The following is a 20,096-nucleotide window of genomic DNA, read 5'->3' on the forward strand; positions in this document are numbered from 1 at the left end:
AGTGAGCAACCACTAATAATGTAAGTCGGGAATTTTAAAACCTATTGTAAGTTTTAAATAGGAAGTATCGATGACACTTACAAGTGAATAAAACATCACTTGTATGCCGAGTCCTTTTTATGCCAATTACAAGTAAGCCACCACTCATAACGAAAGTTGGGAGTTTTAGAGCTTATTGCAAATAAGTTTAAAATTGGAAGTTTAGATGGCATTTACAAGTGAATAAAACATCACTTGTAAGTTGGGTTCTAGGACTTGACTTGCAAGTGGTCTTTACTTGCAAATTGCAATAGTGTGTGTTTACCGTACAGGGTAAAAGGATACTTATCGCATGTAGTATAGTAAGATATAACACAAAACAGACACTTTATTCATATACGCAATATGCACTTCAATGCTTACAATCTGATAATGCTCATTACAATGATTCTCATCATAATGACAAAGTCCCTTCCGGACGGTGTACATATACTTTCCCGAAGGGGTGACTCAACCGTCACGCGCCAATTCGGATACAATTCTACCCATCGGCTACAATATAGAATTTACCAACAACATCATCCCCCCCAAAAAGTAAAGTCATCTCCGGACGACAATACAACAAAACTCAAAAATAAACAACTAATTACATCAATGTATAGATACTAAGCAGAGGGATGCGTCCCTAGCGTAGTGGCCGTTCGCGCCCTCAATTCATTCAGCTCCGCCTGTAGCTTGTACACTTGCTCCTTTTGAACTTTCAATTCGGCCTCAACCTCCATCTAAAGCTCCAAAGCTATCTACATCATCCCTGCAATTTCTCCCAACTCTCTCTCTTTCTCATCTACTACTCGCTCCTCCTCTACTGCTAATTGTTCCTTCTCCGCTGCCAATTTATGTATCTGACTCTATCTGGCTAACAAGGCTGCCCTCTCTGTGTCTAGCCTGGTAGCTGACTCCTCCCAAGCCCTCTCTGCTGCTACCTGGTCTACCTGGCTCCTCTGAAGGGTGTAATACACATCTATAACAAGATAGATCTTTTTCCGTCACATCACATTCACATTCCTCCAGTGCCTATACCAAACTGGTCTCCAAAAACACATTGCATCTATAGGCTCTGCTAATACAATACTGTCTCCCTAGCCAATCTGACCTTGATAGCCACCCGTGCCGCCTTCTCTACTTCCAACTCCTGGGTACACTGAGCCACATGTCGCTCTACTGCCTCCAACTGGATGGTCAACTCCTCCTGAGCTATCTATGAATCCACCAAGACAACCTCACGTCCAACACCTACTCCGAGTGCCTCAAAGCATATCACCCCTCTCAAAAGGCTTGCTCCAGTGCTCTGTCCACCTCTAGCAGATAGACACTCCATGCCTGCAGCAACTCTAGCTCTCATCAATCGGTAGCACTTCCCACGACTGATAACTGAACTGATTGGGGATCTAGGGGGCAACGCCTCCAACAGGGTCTCGCCGCCAAGACCAAATTAGCACTCTCAAACCCACATAAAAGTCCATGGAACACACCATTTTTGTGATTTTCTTTCGATTCTCCATAATCTTTCAGCGAATCGCTTATGTTTCACTACTTGTTTATGTCTTTCCCTTCCCTTTAGTATCATACGTTATTCATTGTGAAGTGTTTTGATTTGTCATCGTTTTTTTTGTTGATTTTTTACAGCTCCTGCTCCCTGAAGAGTGCGGCTCCTCCTTCTTGAATGCTCTGGTACAGCCTCTGAAGGGTAACTTTATTATTGTACCTCTATTAGTGCGGCTTCTCTGATCCCTTTTATTATATCACAACTCAACTCTGTATGACGTATGACTACATGATGTAATGCTTCTGTAGTGTATTCTGTACGGCAAAGTATGTCAATGCACTATCTGTTCAATTTGTACTCCTTTGCCTGGCTGTATGGTTCAATGCATACCCCTTTCGTGCTCGTTAAACGCGTACGTCCGTACAGCCCATATGCCTATGTTTCCTTTGTCCATACGGTCGTATGGTCTATTTGTTCCTAATTTAATTATCTTCCTTGTACCGTATGGTCACTACTTTTTGCTTTGTATAGGGTTGTACGTTGTTTTCCCCCTTCACAACAGTGTCTTTTATGTCTGTACAATCCTACACTTGGCTTCCTTACCATACATTAGGCTGTACAGTGTCTTTGCAAGGTCTAATTTCAGCTTGTATCTTCCATACAGACCGTACGTTACATGTTCCCCTGTGCTGCTTAATGTCATACTATGCCACTAATTTGCTATACAGTGCTTAAGTATCTCGTTGTTCTCTATTGTCACCGTACGGTGTCTTTTCCAGTCGTTCACCATGCTTGCATGTTATCCTTCTCTGTTCAACGAAACGTTTTATAATCTCTTTCTTTTCTGATGGCCTTCTATGTTGTACCGTACGGTAATGCTTATTTCGGTTAATGTTCTCCTGTTAAGACTGTACACTTAAATCCATATTTCCTTATTGCGCATATTAGTATTTATCTCTTTTCTTCAGCTTACTTCTAAAAAATTTAATATTTTATTTTACACTTTATTATACATATATACATTAATATTCATTATTTATTCTCAGTTGTTCGTTCGCGGGGGCGCATTACTTCTTTTGTGATATATTTTCAACTTCGACCCATTCACTGCCTTGACTACTCCCTTCTTGTCAAGCATCTATAATTTTATTGCTCTGTTGTTGCCCACTTTACGGATTTTATATGGCCTGACCCACTTTATTTTAAATTTGCCTAATCTGATCTCGTTGCGCCCATTATACTTCAACACCAGTTATCCCGATTGAAATCTGTTCAACTTCAAGTGCTTGTCGTGCCATGTCTTATGCCTATTCTGTGTAATCTTCGTGGCCTGTTGTGCCTCCAATCATCACTCATCAAGTTTATTTAAATTATACAATCTCTCCCTTAGACTTTCCATATCACCCAATTTGTTCTCGAAACTCAATACCATGAATTCCGTCGGGTACCACTCCTTGCCACCAATAACTATATTCTTGATTTTAAAACCTTCACTCCGTACTGCTGAAGTTTTTATTAAGCCCTTCCTCTTTGTTTCTTGTGCAGACCATACGATGTGTTTTCCTTGCTGTCAACACCTTTCTACTATATCTGTGGTGCAGTGTAACCTTTTCTTTCTGTGCGGTCCGTTCACTATGTACCATATCGTGGAATCTTTCCTTTTGCTGGGTTCATACTGTATGTTCTTCCCTTCAGCTACAGCCATAACCGCCTTTCCTTCTTCAACTTCTCTGTATTCCTTCGAACATTCATTTTCCTCTCCTTTCTCACCTTCATCGACCCTTAACATATTACAGCTCGGAACGAGCTCGTAATCCTCCATCTGCCAATGGAATAGGCCGTTCACCGAGTCTAAGTCGTCATCATTCGACCCTCCTAATCTCAACACTCCTTCGTCCAATTCCATTCTCTTCTTTCCTTCATTGTCACCTTTACCTTCGAAATCTAACGACACTGCCTCCTCACCTACCATCTGTAAGTGCAGGTCAATTATGAATCTTTTGCCTCCGCGTTCCATGGATAAGGTATTTCATTTCCAGTCATGTTTCACTTTTGCTTGCACCAACCAACCTCGTCCAAGAATAGCGCCATACCCCCTTCTTTTCAATGGAATGACCACAAATTCTAATAAAAATGGTTGTGTTCTGATAGTTACTGGTTGTGCCATCAAGGTTCCCAACAATTTGATTCCGTGCTGATCCGCCGTGAGTAACTGGAATGTAGGTGGCCACAACATAGGTTGTCCCAACTTTTTCCATGTATCTTCTAGTAACACATTCACGCTGACCCTCCGTCCACAATTGTGTTTGTAAGTACAATTCCTAGAATACCCATCTCGACTACTGTCGGATGTCTTCCCGTCGTGAGTGCAAGTAGCATTGGGTCTATTACCGTCGCTCCACTACTGTCCTTTCCTATTTCCTTTGTTTCTTTCAGGAGTGGTGTCATATTCAGAATCGTCGTCTATAACTGAGGCATTGTAAGAAGAAGGTCATTTAATTTTATAGGGACTTCTATTTGCATTACCTGTCTTATCACGTTTTGTTCAGCCAAATTCCTCTTCGAGGTATCAACAGTTTGCAACTTTCTTGCTTCCATCTGTTTTTCCAACTCCATTTGTGCTTGTTGCAACCTCCTCTTTTCTTCCTCTGCATCAAGGTACTTTGCCTTCTTAGTTTGCTCGCGCGTAATGGCTAGTGCTTCCTCCTCACATGTTTCGATGCTTAACAAATTTACCCCCTGCTTCGGGCATTTTGAATCTTCATGGTCTCCCAGACCACACCATCTGCATAACAGTTGCGGCGTCTCCTTCGTGGTGCAATCTCTAGCAAAGTGTCCCTAGAGGTTGCACACACGACACTATATCATTGGTCGTCCATTTGCATCATATTGTATCCGACTTCGGTGTAATATCCTCCCCTATTTTTTCCCAAATAAAAAAACTTGCAAGCTACTTTATGATATCAATTGATTTGCTTAATAACTCAACATAGCATTTTTGTCAAACACTTGGCACACATACTACAATACATAGGAAAATTTGAAACTTCTTGCTTGCTAATTAAATATTAATTTTTTGCCATGTAATGTGCTCATACAATTGTTTAACAGGCTGCAACAAATATCAGTCTCGTATTCAACAACTACAATGCAAAGTATAAAAATTTGACAGAAGAAACCTAGAATTAGTTGCTGTAGTATTTTTGCAGATGTAGTTGGCAGCCTTCCAAACCCTCAAAACAGCAAGAATAAACAATAAACTTGTTGCAAATACTGTTCACGCACTATAGCAAATTCACTATTCATCCGCACTGTAGCAAAACACTATTCACGCACACTGTAGCAAAAACACTATTCATGCGCACTGTAGCAAAACATTATTCATGCGCACTGTAGCAAAAACACTATTCACGCGCACTGTAGCAAAACACTATATGAAACCCAGTGTGTTTGGAAACACCGTTAATCCTCCTAACTGTGTCTTTCAACAGCGAAGAGAATGCTAGCAAAGAGGGATTCCGTCCTCCAAGCCCGATAATCAGATATCCAGCAACATAACATTAATCTTCATCCAAGCATGCTTAAAAGAAGCTCTTCCATTTCTTTTATAGTGTTCTCATAAGAGCTCCATCCTTCATTTTATCAATGTGGGATAAAACATAACTCCCTTTACGTAACTTATGTCTCCAATGTGTTATAAAATAAAGAGGACTCTTTTAATTTAAATATTTCCAACAAACTATAGTCTATGCATTAATAAAGTTAAATATTTAAATTTAACTTTATAAAATAGCTTTATCAATGCATAACAAATCTTATCAATGATAAACAAGTCTTCTTGTCAATTTTAAACAATTACCATCGACATACCGTTGCCACTGGATGTCTGCCTATGTCCAAGATGACTTACTATAAATAGTAAGTATGCCCAAAGTTGCCTCAAAACCCCTCAGAAAGACCTGCAACTAAAACTATCTAGGCCAAATGGCCTCTAAGCCCCTTTAATGTCCTAGTTAGCCTACGGGACTGTGGGGAAATAGGCTAACAACAACATCATGCTATGAATGCTAAAAAGGGGACATTACATTCGGCCTCCATTGTTGTTGTTATTATTATTATCATCCTTTCAGTGCTGGTTATTGTTGCGATAGCCTCCTAAGGTTGCATCATTGTTTGTGTTTGTTCCGACAGACACTTCCTACGTCAGTAATAATTGCTGGTGTCCTTTTGACTTCATATTAAATGGGCACTCCTTTATGAAATGTCCCGCAACATGGCAAATATCACAGAATTATTTCTTCAGGCATGAACCCTTTGTGTGGCCTTCCTCTTTACAGTCCGTACACCACAATTCTCCCTTCACCGAGTCCGGATCCTTTTTCAATTTTTTTAATTCTTTCATCATCCGTAGTATATCCTTTTGTAATGCTCCGACTTTCTTGCTTGATTCTTCATCACTACTACTAGTTTCAGATGATGAATTGTCTAACTCCGACGATTTGTGCTTCTTCTTGCTTTTTTTTGTTCACTCTCCAGATCCATCGCCCGATTATACGCATCTGGGTGCAATGCTGGAGGTACAATCTTCATTTTCTTCTTCAGAGCCAACCGTAGCCCCTCAACAAACCATCGTTTCTTCAATCCGTCAGTTGGTTGGCTCTTCATCTTCCCCACCAACTCTTTCAACCGTCTTGCATATGCACAGATCTTTTCGTTCTTCCCTTGCTTTGTGTTGTATATTTTTGCTACAATTCCATTATCGTCTCGTAGCAATCGGAACTCTGTTATGAACTCCTTTCTGACGTCTACCCATGTAGTCAATTTCTGAGGGTCGACATCCGCAAACCAATCAATTGCCACACCCCGCAGGGTCACTAGAAATTGTCAGACCCAATCATCCTCATCTGTTACACCATTAGCTGTCCATATTGTTTCACATGTCTTGCAGTGCCTGATCGGATCTATCGTTCTATCACCATTAAACTTCTACAATTTCTCCTTTGGTCCTGCCATTACTACTTACTTCTGATTCTGAGGTACCTATTATATAACCGCACTGTTTTGAGCACCCACGATGTTCTGAGTACCCACATTGTTCTGAGCACCCGCGTTGTTCTGCACAACCACGCTGCTTCGAACAACTGTCTTACTTCCAACAACCGTGTTACCTGGTGAGAAAAGATCTTCCTCAAGCCAAGTTGTTCGATTCTCTCCCTGTATCCGTTCGTCAGATGTATCAAGAACGAAAAGTTCACTCCACACTCATGCTCCTTCGGCAGTTCGACCCATGCGAGTTACTTAGCTTCTGTCCAGATTCTCTACCCTCAACGTATACAAGTTAAAGAACTCCTCCCTTGTCTCTTCCACCAAATTTAATCGCTATCGAGTCTCTTCTAGCAATTCCTCGGCACTTATCAGTCTGCTAGGTGAATGCACTCCCTCCGTCTGTGCCCCTTCACCCCCTTAGTGTCCATTAGCAATCTGCTGAAGCTTCTGTCTGCACTCTGCCTATTGCGCTAAAATAAAAACTTCTTGTCCTATGTGTATTTCATCCTTATCTTTTATCTTATTTCTATCCTTGTTAAGTAAATTCGGCATTAATCTTCATAACATTCCCTTTGTTCCAAGTTCGATTGGCAATGGCACCAAATGTTTACCGTACAGGGTAAAGGGATACTTATCGCATGTAGTACAGTAAGATATATCACAAAACAGATACTTTATTAATATATGCAATATGCACTTCAATGCTTACAATCTGATTTTGCTCATTACAATGATTCTCATCATCATGATAAAGTCCCTTCTGGACAGTGTACATATACTTTCTAGAAGGGGTGACTCAACCGTCACGCGCCTGTTCGGATAAAATTCTACCTGTCGGCTACAATACAGAATTTACCGACAACAGTGTGTATTAAACCTAACTTAACAATAATACTTGAAACCAAAATACTTTACTTGAGGTGGGTTCTAGAGACTCTAGTACAAGTACTTGACTTACAAGAGGCCTTTACTTGCAATAGCGTGTATTAAACCTAACTTGAAAACCAAAATACTCCACTTGTGGTTGGGTCCTACAAACTCAACTACAAGTGTAACCTAAATGGACTTACAATTAGCAACCTAGGACCATGCAACACACTTGTAAAGGCAACGAAGTCGGATTGCGATTAGGGAAGGACATGAATGTTACTTGTATATGAGAAAACAGAATTGCAATCATGACACCACATTTGCGTCGTTTTCATCCTTTCCTTGTCAGTCTTGTTTGCAAACATGTTCCTCCTTCGTGAAAAATCAAGGCGTGGGTTTTATTTTGCAATACTTCCAATCTGTAGAAAAATGTCATGTGTTCTCCAAAAACACATGATGATGTTCTGACTCTTTGGGATTCTTACCTCGACTTCACAAAGATAACTTCCTTGAAGAACTAGTACTACCCCATACAAGAAGATTGGGTGAGATTTAGTCAAAGACCAAAGTTGGTGTTCTTGAACAAAGTGCCTACGCCGAATCTGAATACTTCAAGTATCAGAGTCCTATAGCAGCATGAAGATTTGACAGAGAATGACATTGATAGGATTCGTAAATACGAGAAGGCATTGTAAATTATGATCTTTTTGGCAATGCAAGATAACTTTGCCAACTTGTTGGACATTCTAAAAGTTTGAGCTTAGATGTAAATTGAATTGCATTGAATAAAAGAGGCAAGTTGCTTTCAAACTTTGTGCTGATTCAAGTTGTCATGTGATGACATTTCCTAGGAATTGATCTAAGTCAACTTTGCAGACTTTGACATGCTTATCACATTTGAAACTAGTGTAGAATGCCCTAGTAAAGAAATAACTTGCAGACTGTGTTGCTTTTATTTTCTACATTTTTGTGTGTAAAGTGAAGTTTATGTTGAAGACTTTGAGCTACACGTATGTTTCATCTTTCTTCCAGAATTCACATGAGGAGTCGTGGAAAGACTTTGAGCTTTCATGAGCTTCTTCTTATTAACTTTGGTAAACTGTACTTAAGAGATTGTTGTAACAATAGAATCATGTATTCTAAAATAAGAGAACACAATTAAGAAAGAACACCGACTCTGAAAGAAGAAAAGTATGGTGAATGTAATGACCCATGAATTAGCTTAATGTACATCATCTTAGGTCTTAAGTTATCGTAGGTTGTTTCAGTAGCAGTAAATAGGGGGAAGCCTTCCCTTATATGTAGGAGAAATTGTGTCAGACACTGTGGCTAGAACCATTGTTTTGCAATTGGTCCCAAAACTGTCAGTTGCAAAACATGCACAAAAAATAATGTACAGAATCTTTGATAGTCACCGGATTGTACTTGAGCTCTAAGAACAAAGATACTTGGAGCTACCTTAAGAAGTATTGATTGGTGTTGCCCTACCTCAATGGTGTTCTTCTATATTAAAGTATGTAGAATATTGACATGTCCCCTTCTTGATAATAAAGTTTAATATTAAACAATAGTAATAAAACAAAAAATATAAAAGAATAAAACTAGAAATAATTAAAATTTAGTTTTCTTTAATGAATGGGCAGAAGGCATGAACTGAAAAATTGTCTCTCCCTCAAACATGAGATATTAAAGGGAGAGAAGAGAACTTCATTTGAGGGGAAGAAAGGGAATTAAGAAAGAATGGAGCACAGGAGTCTAGGAAGGATTAACAAAGGAATGAGAAGTAAATGAGAAAGTGACTGTTTCAAAGGGCAGAAATTATAAAAGGTCACACTTCTAAAGGGTGCTAACTGTGAAAGCTCATCTCTTGCCAAAAGGAAAACATGATGAAGAGTTGTGACCTCTCCTTTACATTGGATGATATAAAGGGAAGAAGGTTTCAATTGAGAAGAAGAAAAAAGGGAGATATTATGGAAACAGCAGCAGACTTGTGTGAGAGGAGAAAGATTAAATGCAGATCTGCGCGCATACATCTAGCAGATCTAAGAGAAAATTTATGATCAGATTTTAATACAGAGTTAGAGTAAAATTATGAACAGATATAAAGCAGAAGTAGAGCAGGCCTTGAAGCAACCTTCAAGCAAGTTTAGAGCATTCCTTTGAGGAAAATCCTAAAGGTTGCTTGGAAGAAAAAGAACAACTCCACTCCAGCCATTCAAGTATGTTAAAAAATCATTTTTTTATGAATAATAGTTATGAAGAGGCATCACTAACAGTCAAATCCAAAGGATGGATCCCTTATGGAAAGGCAGATACCTCCAAAGATTGCATCTCTTGAGGTAAACAAGAGTAACTGAGGAAGAGATCTGGTGGTTAATAAATTAGACATCAGTTAATATACTGTTTGAGGTATGACTATGGTGCACAGTGCAATATGATCTGGCTAATTGATTATCCTGTCTTCCGTTCGATAAGAAGCAGGAATGTGCTTACTTAGTAATGACGAAAATTTCTTTAAGAACTACATCAAATAAATTGCCCAATAAGGAGGGGAATTAGTGTACATGCAAGGAATGCAAGTAGCATAAGGTCTATTCAAGTGGTGGTGACAGAAGAGGGCCTGGGAGGCTGAATGGTGAGTGTCATCCCGTGCTCCTAGGCTTGATGAACAAGCTCGATGCACCTTGTGCGATCCCCCAAGGTACTTCATGATGTGGATGGGTTATCAGGGAAGGTCTCGAGGGAATTTCTCCTGCATATTATGGTGGAATACATATAATGCATGCAAGTAGCACCTAGGTTCCATTCGAGTAGTGGTGACCCAAGAGGGACCGGGAGGCTGAATGGTAAGTGTCATTCAAAGCTCCTAGCCTTATATGTTCTTCTAAGGAACTCCATCAATGACATTGGTTATATATTCAAAACCCTAATGAGAAAGATATGTTTTATGGATTATTTTTCAAAGATTACCTAACATAATTGCAGGGTCTCAACCAGGATCCATCTTATTCCACAATTGGTAAATGATATTGCTAACTCTATCCCATTCCTTGCTTTAGTTGGAATTGAAATTTAGGGAGACAACTAGGGCATTGGAAAAGGGCCCGTTACAAATATTAGGGAATCTTGGCACCAATCATGTATCTTAGGTTGTCTGATTTATTCTGTTCTGTAATATTTCAGCATATTTTCTATTTATAAGAAATTTGGATCTTATCAGATTTTTTAAAACCAGATTCGGGCATGGATTATGGCTGCCTCTGGATTTGAAAACTTATGCAGTGGCAGTGATAACAACTGTGCAAGTGCCAGCATTTCTTTTGGATAATTAACTAGTGAGGATATTGGGATAATTGTGTGTATGTGTGCACAGTCTGTACACTAGTGGATTGAAAACAAAAATTAAGAAACATAATTGTAATGTACATGAGGTTATTAAGAGAAAAGTCATGTACATCACATAAGAAGAGTAGATTAAAGATCGTAAATAAGTTTCAACATCATCAATTATTTGGGAATACATTTAACCATGGCTTGTGAATGGAAAAAACAAGTTCTCAGTTCCTGTCTTTCTCATTCTGCATTGTGCTTGATCATGGATACTATACTCCCATTTTCAATACTTTTATAGAACATAATAATACTAATAGTGACATATATAAAGTCAAAGACCATCACTTCACTTACAGAGAATTGTAATTCTAAAATGTGGACAAGTAACAAGACATAAACTAAACTTCCAAATGCATGGCTTATGTATTATGCATTTGCAAGAAGTGAAGGCAGTGAATATCTGGCAGTGTATGAAAGAGTATTTTAAATAATGGGCAAAAGATATCAAGGGTAAAACAATGCCATCCTAAAATGTATACTAAAAAGTAAATATATTATTAAAGTAGAACTCCACCTTTGTACAGCAGGGAAAAAGAAAAAGTTCATTTATGAAACTATACACGGTACACATAAGACTGCTTCCTTTCAATCTTTACAGATAGTTATTAAATGAATCTTCACAAAGGAAAAAAAAATTGTATACCCTATTTTTTTACAACTCAAACAGAAGCATCATAAATTCTAAAAATTTGCACATGACCCTTATTTGATGTACTTTGGTACAACAAGAAGCAGACAAGCTAGATGGCAGAGTCTTTACCTCACCAGCATCTGTCAAATAACCACCCATTTGACAAAATTCTTTTTTGTATATATGCATCAGCAAGTTGATTGCACCCTGTAAGAAAAATTGTAATTAGTCTGAGAATAGTACAAAAAATTGATTGACACAGCTTACAATTAAGTGTGTTGATTATTCCATGCTAATGTTTTAAGAACACCAGTCATTCTCTTTTTTAGATGATGTGGATAACTATCATGCGTACAATGTATATGAGACAAAACAACAAAAGATCATTCCGGTCACAAGGATACAATGACAACAAAATAATGCTTCTATATCAATGGGTAGAGTTGAAGAATTACAGTGCTTTCTTTAATATTTTCAAATAAAAATTTCAGTAGGAATGCAGAATACATGAAATACAAACCTCGCGAATTTCTAATGTTGGCATGTGTGGGAGAAAATCATTTCCCACAAAGAAACACATGAAAACAAAATCATCTACCAGCCGCTCAAACTCTACCTCAAAGGGAGGGTTTGGAACCTTTAGGTCATACTCTAAGTACTCTCGCAAGATCCAGATATTGAGGAACTGCTTGAATACAAACGAATCAGATCAGACACCAGTTTCCACTGAACATCAGAACATCTAACAAAAAAAATTAAAGAATTTTAAGGCCAATCATCATATTGGCTGAACTACCAATACAGTGAAGAAGTTAGAACAACTAGCATATTTATTAAAATAATGCATATATCGACACAAATTCTAAAGCTATACATAAAAATATCAACTCAGTAGTTAAGATAAAAAAGAAACAAGATCTGACATGTCAAACCCTGTGTATGCATATACCTAGCACTTAAAGTAAATAATATAACAAAAAAATTCTACTTTTCAAACTTTTCCAAAACCTGATAGGGCTTCTTAGAAATGGAACTTTTCTCAGTGCCATCTTCAGCCAATTCTCCTGGTTTTAGATCTGGCATTCCCTCACATTCAGGTGCCAAATGCCCAATTTGACCACAAAGGAAGCATTTATCTTGCTGACCAGGAAAAGTGACAACCTAAATCACCGAAGTCATACAATCATCCAAGGTTATCCATATATTAATTTTGACCATACAAAGACAGACATTACAGTGAATGCATTTCCAAATAAATGACAAACCCTGACCTCCCTTAAAATTGAAAAGTGGATTTCATGGGTTGCCAACGCCAGCATGATTAAATCTGCATCCTATAGTTTCAACAAGTGTTCATAATAATCAAACTCAAACCAAAATTATGCAGTCAAATCAAAATACATCGATGTAAATAAGAAATCGAGCAATCATTTTGGAGTTACTTCAAATTCACTTCAAGGACATGGCACTTACTAATCCATATAAACAGTGCCTTGTATTTGGATTAAAATTAGGAAGATTTCTTTGAAGACGAATATAAGCCATGACTTTGTGTTCTCCTTCACCAGGAACATTTGCATCGGACAGTATAACCTTCAGGTTAAAATGCAAAACAATATTAAACAAAAAGAAATTCAGTATGATTGGAAATAGTAAAGATCATGTAGGTGTAACTAGCAACAACTCTGTATCAGTATTAGAGGCCAAACAAAAACCCAGAAATTAATGATGCTGACTTCAATCAAAGACAAATTTTATCCTATAAGCAGTGCTTATACAAGACTGTCACTGAAAAAAGAACAGAAATCGTGCCTTTGTGTTCTTCCATCCAGAGTCATGGTTTAGTCTTAGATGTATGTAGTACTGAAGAGCAATAGATAGAGTTGCCATAAATTCTGTTCCAGGGGTAATCACATTTGAGTCATTGGCTTCTGACTTCTTTTTTGAGGCCAGAACTCTACCTGCGGCCTCAAACTCTTTTCGCAAACTTTCTTCTTCTGCAGCCTGGCACACCCACTACATCAATTAGAGACGCTGACTTTGTAATCAAAAGCCGGCTAGAGTTTGTCTTCAAAAGAGCTTCTATCCTACAAACTAAGCCAATTCTCCAAATCCCAGATAAACTTACTGCTTTGGCTGCATCTTGTGCAGCCCTAAAACGCCGTGCACGTTGTTGATTCATCTTAGCCCTCGGTGCAACACCATCTGTAGTTCGCAAAGATGTAAATTGATATTGATCACATTTCAAAATTCAAATGAAGAGAGACACGGGGAAGGAAGAGATTTTGGAACATTGTATAACTATAATAAGAAACTGAATAAAGTCATAGAAGGAAAAGGCTTAAATCAGCATATCAATTGATGTTAAAGATGCACAACATTATGCAACAAAACATCAGTTGTTTAAACTCAGCATCCAATTATAAAATAAACTAAAATGTAAACAATGATTCTCTCTGCTCAAATAGTCCATGCACAAATAACAAACAATTAGCTCACCAATTGCCATATACAAAAGCTTCCTTGGCCTCACTATAAAAAAGAGGCGATCTATGTAATCAAACATGCTCTTGAAGACTTCATTATATGAGGATGGTCCAGGCTGCCATTTACACAGAAGAAATAAAAAAATGTTATATCTCAGGAGTTGGAGAAATCTGCAAAATTGAAACAACTATCACCACTGTAAAACATTTCCTTAAAGAATAAGCAGATACCCTGAACTCAAGATTGATTGAGGCCTTACTCCACCATAAAAAGATGCACCCCAAAACTTGCATTTGAACAATTACACATCAAAGAAAAAACTACAAATGTAGCAACAGATTCATTACTCTTCATAATCACAAAATTAGACAGTCGATGATGCCAAAGTTGCCAAAATGCTTTTTGATAAAGTAATGTGATAAGCCAAGATCTGAGGGTATTGATGTTTTAATTGACCACTTAGAGAAGCATCCACAAGTTACATCTGTGTGAAAGAAACAACTCAAAAACAGTATTCTGCTCAGCATCAGATTAGATTAAATCAAAATTTCAGTTCAACTTGCCAAATTGAAATGTGAGTAACAACCGACAAGATATAATATATTGCCAAGCATTAACCAAATATCTACCACAGAATGTGTACTTAAGAAAGCTCCACAAAAGAAGTTAACACCAGGAAATTTCCTAGCATTTAAAATGCGGCAGTATTAGTATCTACAGAGGTTAACCATTTGCTTCCTCTTGCATTCATACATTATTGCAGTTATACAACCACCCTGCCTCGTTTTTCAGAACAGATCAGAAGCACAATCAACCCCCTTGTTCTTCTAAACCATAATATGCTTGTCAGCCAATTGCAGTTTTAACTTTTTATACATTATCATAGTTGCTCTATCAATTTAAATGACAGGATGAACCAAAGCTTTGACTATCCAAGAATCATGTGTGTTGCCCCAATGGGCCGAATTAGCAAGAAAATAAAGTGAAACCTTAGCAAAGCTGCTCCAATAGAGTCCTTAAGAATACTACTTCTAGTCTCTCTGCTCACGTGACCAGAACCTTAAGATATTAAATTAAATGATCAAATTAAAGTCACGAGACCTACAACTTCAAGGAGCTTTAAGTTAAAACATAGGACGCCAATTATTTAGATTTATCCAGAGCTTTCATAGCATAGAAGAATGTTGGGTGTGGACTGTACTAAATCAATTATGAGTGTGACTGAAACAAGCATATAAGGCACAACATGCACCAAAAGCTTTACCAAGCATAACTTTCGCATATAACTTCCCAGACTGATGACTAACCATACTTCTCTATGTTACTACCTTAGTGCTGTTGGGCTTAAATTCTGGTGATTTGGTCAGCCACTGTCCCAACAAATCAATTAACAGAGGATTGCAGGTGGAATCAAGCCCCTATTAAGGTGCAGTGCCATGAGGGGAGCTTCGGAATCTATATTTATCAAGTGGGAGGTCCCATGAAGTCAAAAAAAGAATGCTACAGGATTAAAATCTCTTCCTCATAAGTAGCAGTCACTACTTTTTAGGACAGTAAATTTTGAGTCGGTGAAAAAGGCGGGGGTTAGAAATTGCCTCACCAGCTTAGGCTTTTTCCTGCCACTTGTCAATCATTGAAAAAAATTCAATCTTATTAATTTTATTTTTTAATTTATTTATTCTATCATGTGAATTGAATATGACAATTTAAAAAAATCATGAGACCACCAGCTTTCACAAATTATGGAGCTTAAACATTTAAGCATGAAATCCACTAAAAAATTCATGAGATCTCCCACTTCAAAATAATCCTAGATATCTCAACAGGACCTACAATAACTTTTTAGGAAGCCCCCTTCCATGGGACTGCACCATCAAGTGTAACCTATTATTTTGGCATGTAAAACAACATTTGTAAGTATTACGATATTAGATAGTTTCTATTTTCTCTCTCTCCCGTCTTTTTCTAATGGTCACTCTTTTTGTAATGTTTCCATAAACTCCTTCTGTTCCTTATGGAAACTTTTTTTTTCACTCAACAAGAATGTTTCTATTTCCTCTCTCTTGTTTGTTATGGAAACATTCTCTTGTACCTTGTATTTATAGATCATTCGTGATCTTTGTTTAATAACACATTCATTATTTTACTATAATATGCTCTAATATGGTATCAAAGCAAATTTCTCGCCTCTTCGGAAAAAAATTAATCTTTTTTTGAAATTATTTGTTCAAAATTTTCAAAATATTTGTCCGAGTGTGTTCAAAACTTGCATCCTTTTTTTCCTCCAAACCCAACTAGGGATTTGGCATCCAATTTTTTTTTGCAATTTTCTTTTTGTGCTGCATGGTTTAAAATCTGCTTTTTTTTCAAATCTGCCCTCTGTTCAAGAACTCTGTAAATTTTTTCAAATTTTTTAATCCGACTACAGTTTATTTGAAAACCCTCAATTCCTGTATTGGCTTAACAATTTTTTTGCATATTCCTGGTGAGTTTTTGCAGATCTCAACTAGGTTAGTCACACTTTTTTCTGGGTGCATTGTTTTTCGTGCCTCAATTTTTGAGCCAGCGGATTCAAAATCTAATTTCATATTCTTTGTGGGTTTTTTGAGCTCTTATCCGGGTGTCTCTTCAAATTTTCTAGGTCTTCTGTCAATCTGTCTCGAAGTTTGTGTCATCTTAGGTTTTTCATGCTTTTTCATCAAAAAACGTGCAATGGCATCTCTCACCAGTCTCATGTTGGAAGGCAGTCAGCGTTTCAATCGAAAGAACTACAACACCTGGAAGCAGAGAATGATGACAATCTTCGAGTACCATCACCTTGAGGCGCTTGTTCTAGGTACCGAGACTCGTCCTACCACAGTGGATGCTACTCAAGAGAAGTTTGATGAGCATAATCGTGAAGCGGTTATGCTTATTAAGCTTTCAGTTACCCATGATCAGCTGCCTCAAGTGTCATCTGGCAAGACAACTACAGAGATCTGGACAACACTAAAGGATCTCCACGAGACATTAGATAAAAGCAAAGCCTTCTTTCGGAAGAATCAGCTATTCTCTATTATTTTGGATGAGCACATATCCTTACAAGAACATCTTCTAAAGATTAAGGACATCAGAGATCAAATTGAGGTCATTGGTCGTACTATGGAGGAAGAGGACAAGGTGGTCATTACTCTGAAAAGCCTACCACCGTCTTATGAGCACTTTATTGAGACACTCAACATTACTACAACTAATGTTGACTTGAAGTTCTCAAATCTATGCACCAAACTTCTACAACAGGATCGTTGGAAACAACGATTTGGTAGTAGTGCTCCTTCGTCCTCCTCTAAACAAGCATTTTCATCCCAATCCTTTAACAAGGATAAAGGGCCATCTCAATCATCTGCTCAATCTTAGAATAGGTCCAAGAAGAAGCAAATCCGATGCAACTATTGCCACAAATTTGGTCATGTGATTCAAGAGTGCAGGACTCACGTTGCTTTTGACCAACAGAAGCAGGGAGGGTCTCAGCCACAGGAGACCTCTCTGATCAACCCGAGGTTGCCTTTTACGCTTTTTGAGGACATGCAAATTACTATTTTTTGAAGATAGATTGACCATTAGGGGAGGGTATTACGATATTAGATAGTTTCTATTTTCTCTCTCTTCTGTCTTTTTCTAATGGTCACTCTTTTTGTAGTGTTTCCATAAACTCCTTCTGTTCATTATGGAAACTTTCTTTTTCACTCTACAAGAATGTTTATATTTCCTCTCTCTTGTTCATTATAGAAACATTCTCTTGTATCTTGTATATATAGATCATTCATGATATTTGTTTAATAACACATTCGTTTATTTACCATAATACTAACTGCCCAAAAGGCCTACAAACAATTGGCTGTGCAATATGAAAGACATCGTATTCTAATTTGCTCTTTGCCAATAATAGAAAAGAAGTGGGTGGCTGCTTCTATGGTGGATGTAGCCCACATTGAGTGAACCGTGTTAAAAAATACACTACTGTGTTCTGTTATTTTGCCTCTCTTATTCTGGCTTATATTTTAATATTGTTTATTGCTCCAGCCTTACTTGAAACCCACGTACTACCATCACTTAGAGTTGTCAGTATGCTTCTTCAATCCCTTGCCTTGTGATTATTACGACTGTACATAAATGAAAAGTCGCACAAGAAGCAACTGCTCATGGACAACAGTCTAAAGTAATAACTGGAGGACAAAAATGGTCCACTATTGAGGAAAATCTCAAAAATAGAAAATTCAGAAATATTTTGTTGCTGCTTTTAGTTCATAGCCTTTTTTCCCAAACAATTTGATCCCTTCACAGATGGCATGCAGACTTAAAAGTTTTGTTTGATCTTGTAAACCCAAATGATTGTGTATAATTGTTGTGATGAAAGACTAAACCGCTTAAGACTGCCCATATCCCATTTTTGGGAACCCCAATCTTATGAGCATATTTTGTAAACTTTTCATTTCAATATATTAAAATGTCAACTCCCGATGCAGAAACAGCTTAAAAGGATAACACAACCCTGATGCACTCCCTAAGAATGACCATAAAATGCAAAGTAATTTCCTCCCCGCAGTCAAACTTTTGTTCATTGTGATAGCTAGGCCCTCATACAAATTGATCACAAATATTTGTATTTCAATTTCGCTTTTCCATAGAACAAAAGCTAGAATTACATTACAGGTTTCAAAATATATCAAAATTAATGGGCATAACTGGCCATGGATTTTGAAAAAAACAGATAGATTAGAATAAGAAAGAGAAGCTCTCGGCACATGTCCTCGAAGAACTGCAAAGGAAACAACGAGAAATGAAATACAGTCCACCCAGAACATAACCCGTGTTTGAGTAAGTTCTCCTATGAGGAGATGGAGGAACTCTAGAAAAGGAAAAACAGATGCCTAGGGTAGCCAAAATTTTAGGACAAATATTTCTCTCTCAAAATAACATGGATATGGAAACAAGCAACCAATGGATAGGGATGTATCCCCCATTTAATATAAAGAAGAACAAACCAAAATAGCTAAGACAGTACATCCCACTCGTGGCTATCTACCATGAATGACAATTCACCCTTAAGTGAATACGCATTCGCTGAGTCAACAAACCGCTGAGAATGAATAAGTGCCCAAAACATTACGAGCATAGCAAACAGAAACATAGATTTTAAAGATTGCTAGGTAATCATGAACGTACAAATTGAATTAAGAATTCTTAAAAAGGTAAAAAAAATCGTTTTACTTTCAGTACCAATATAAACAAATCCAATGAAGACGGATTTTAGAGAAAAAAATCATTCGGTGCTGGACAAGGGGAAATAAAATCTGAAGAATTAATATGAAGATACTTACAGAGTTCTCTGGATGAAAGCAGGGATGTATGATTCCATTCATGTCCAAATAAAGATTGTCAAACTCAAAGCCATTGGGGTTGGGTTTAGAAGCATCATTACTATCATCAAAATTATCCTCCACCACGTCCATGATTACAAGTGGATATTTGTCAGATAACCATCGGAAAAATGCCGGAACGCCCATCTTGTTCTAGATCCAACCGCCTTAATTCACTGTGTAAACACCTCTCTCTCTGCTCTATATCCACTGTCTCTGCAGCGTTATTGATCTTCAGACTAGCAGCCCTCGCTGACTCTTGAGGTGCGAATGAAATACAAACATGAAAAAACCAAGGCCATTGCCGGTGCGACAACTGCTAGATCACAATGTTTCACTGCTGAAAAATTATTGTGGGTTGTTTTAGGGGGAAAATATTAAAATAAGAGAAAATATATATATATATATATTTGAACTGTCAACCATTGACCCAAGCTGGGGATTACAGTGCTATTCACTTTGTAATCCCCTTGAATATTTTATTTGTTTACTTACAATGGAAAAGGAAAAGCATTGCGTTAAACCCAACTATATAATGACTCTCCAACATAGAATTATGAGTCCATGCCAAGGCAACGGATAGTAAATTAATAATTTATTTGAATGATGTGTATCATTTAGTAACATAAATATTTAGTTATTATTTTTTCAATATAAATATGAAAAATTATTTTCTCAATATGAATATGGAAAAAATTCCTTGTTAGTCCTGCGGAGACTATAGTTTTCACTTTTTTCACTTGCT

The 20,096-nt window shown here is 37.6% G+C and overlaps 1 protein-coding gene across 1 annotated transcript in view; it reads right to left on the bottom strand.

Annotated features, from left to right (window-relative positions):
- Positions 1-19,849, bottom strand: part of LOC149568170 (5'-3' exoribonuclease 4-like) — an 86,427-nt gene extending 66,578 nt beyond the window's left edge. The window contains exons 1-9 of the mRNA XM_089821176.1: positions 19,313-19,849; positions 13,965-14,067; positions 13,594-13,670; positions 13,278-13,469; positions 12,939-13,058; positions 12,737-12,799; positions 12,474-12,626; positions 11,986-12,150; positions 11,595-11,672 (exon numbers count right to left, since the gene is read on the bottom strand). Coding sequence (XP_089677302.1) covers positions 11,595-11,672; positions 11,986-12,150; positions 12,474-12,626; positions 12,737-12,799; positions 12,939-13,058; positions 13,278-13,469; positions 13,594-13,670; positions 13,965-14,067; positions 19,313-19,498 — 1,137 coding nt within the window. The 5' untranslated portion in view covers positions 19,499-19,849. The remainder of the gene's footprint in view (positions 1-11,594; positions 11,673-11,985; positions 12,151-12,473; positions 12,627-12,736; positions 12,800-12,938; positions 13,059-13,277; positions 13,470-13,593; positions 13,671-13,964; positions 14,068-19,312) is intronic.
- Between the last annotated feature and the right edge of the window lie 247 nt (positions 19,850-20,096).

The sequence above is a fragment of the Cupressus sempervirens genome, chromosome 3, assembly GCF_028749045.1.
Source record: "Cupressus sempervirens isolate cs-2001-9-10 chromosome 3, ASM2874904v1, whole genome shotgun sequence".
Taxonomy (NCBI): Eukaryota; Viridiplantae; Streptophyta; class Pinopsida; order Cupressales; family Cupressaceae; genus Cupressus; species Cupressus sempervirens.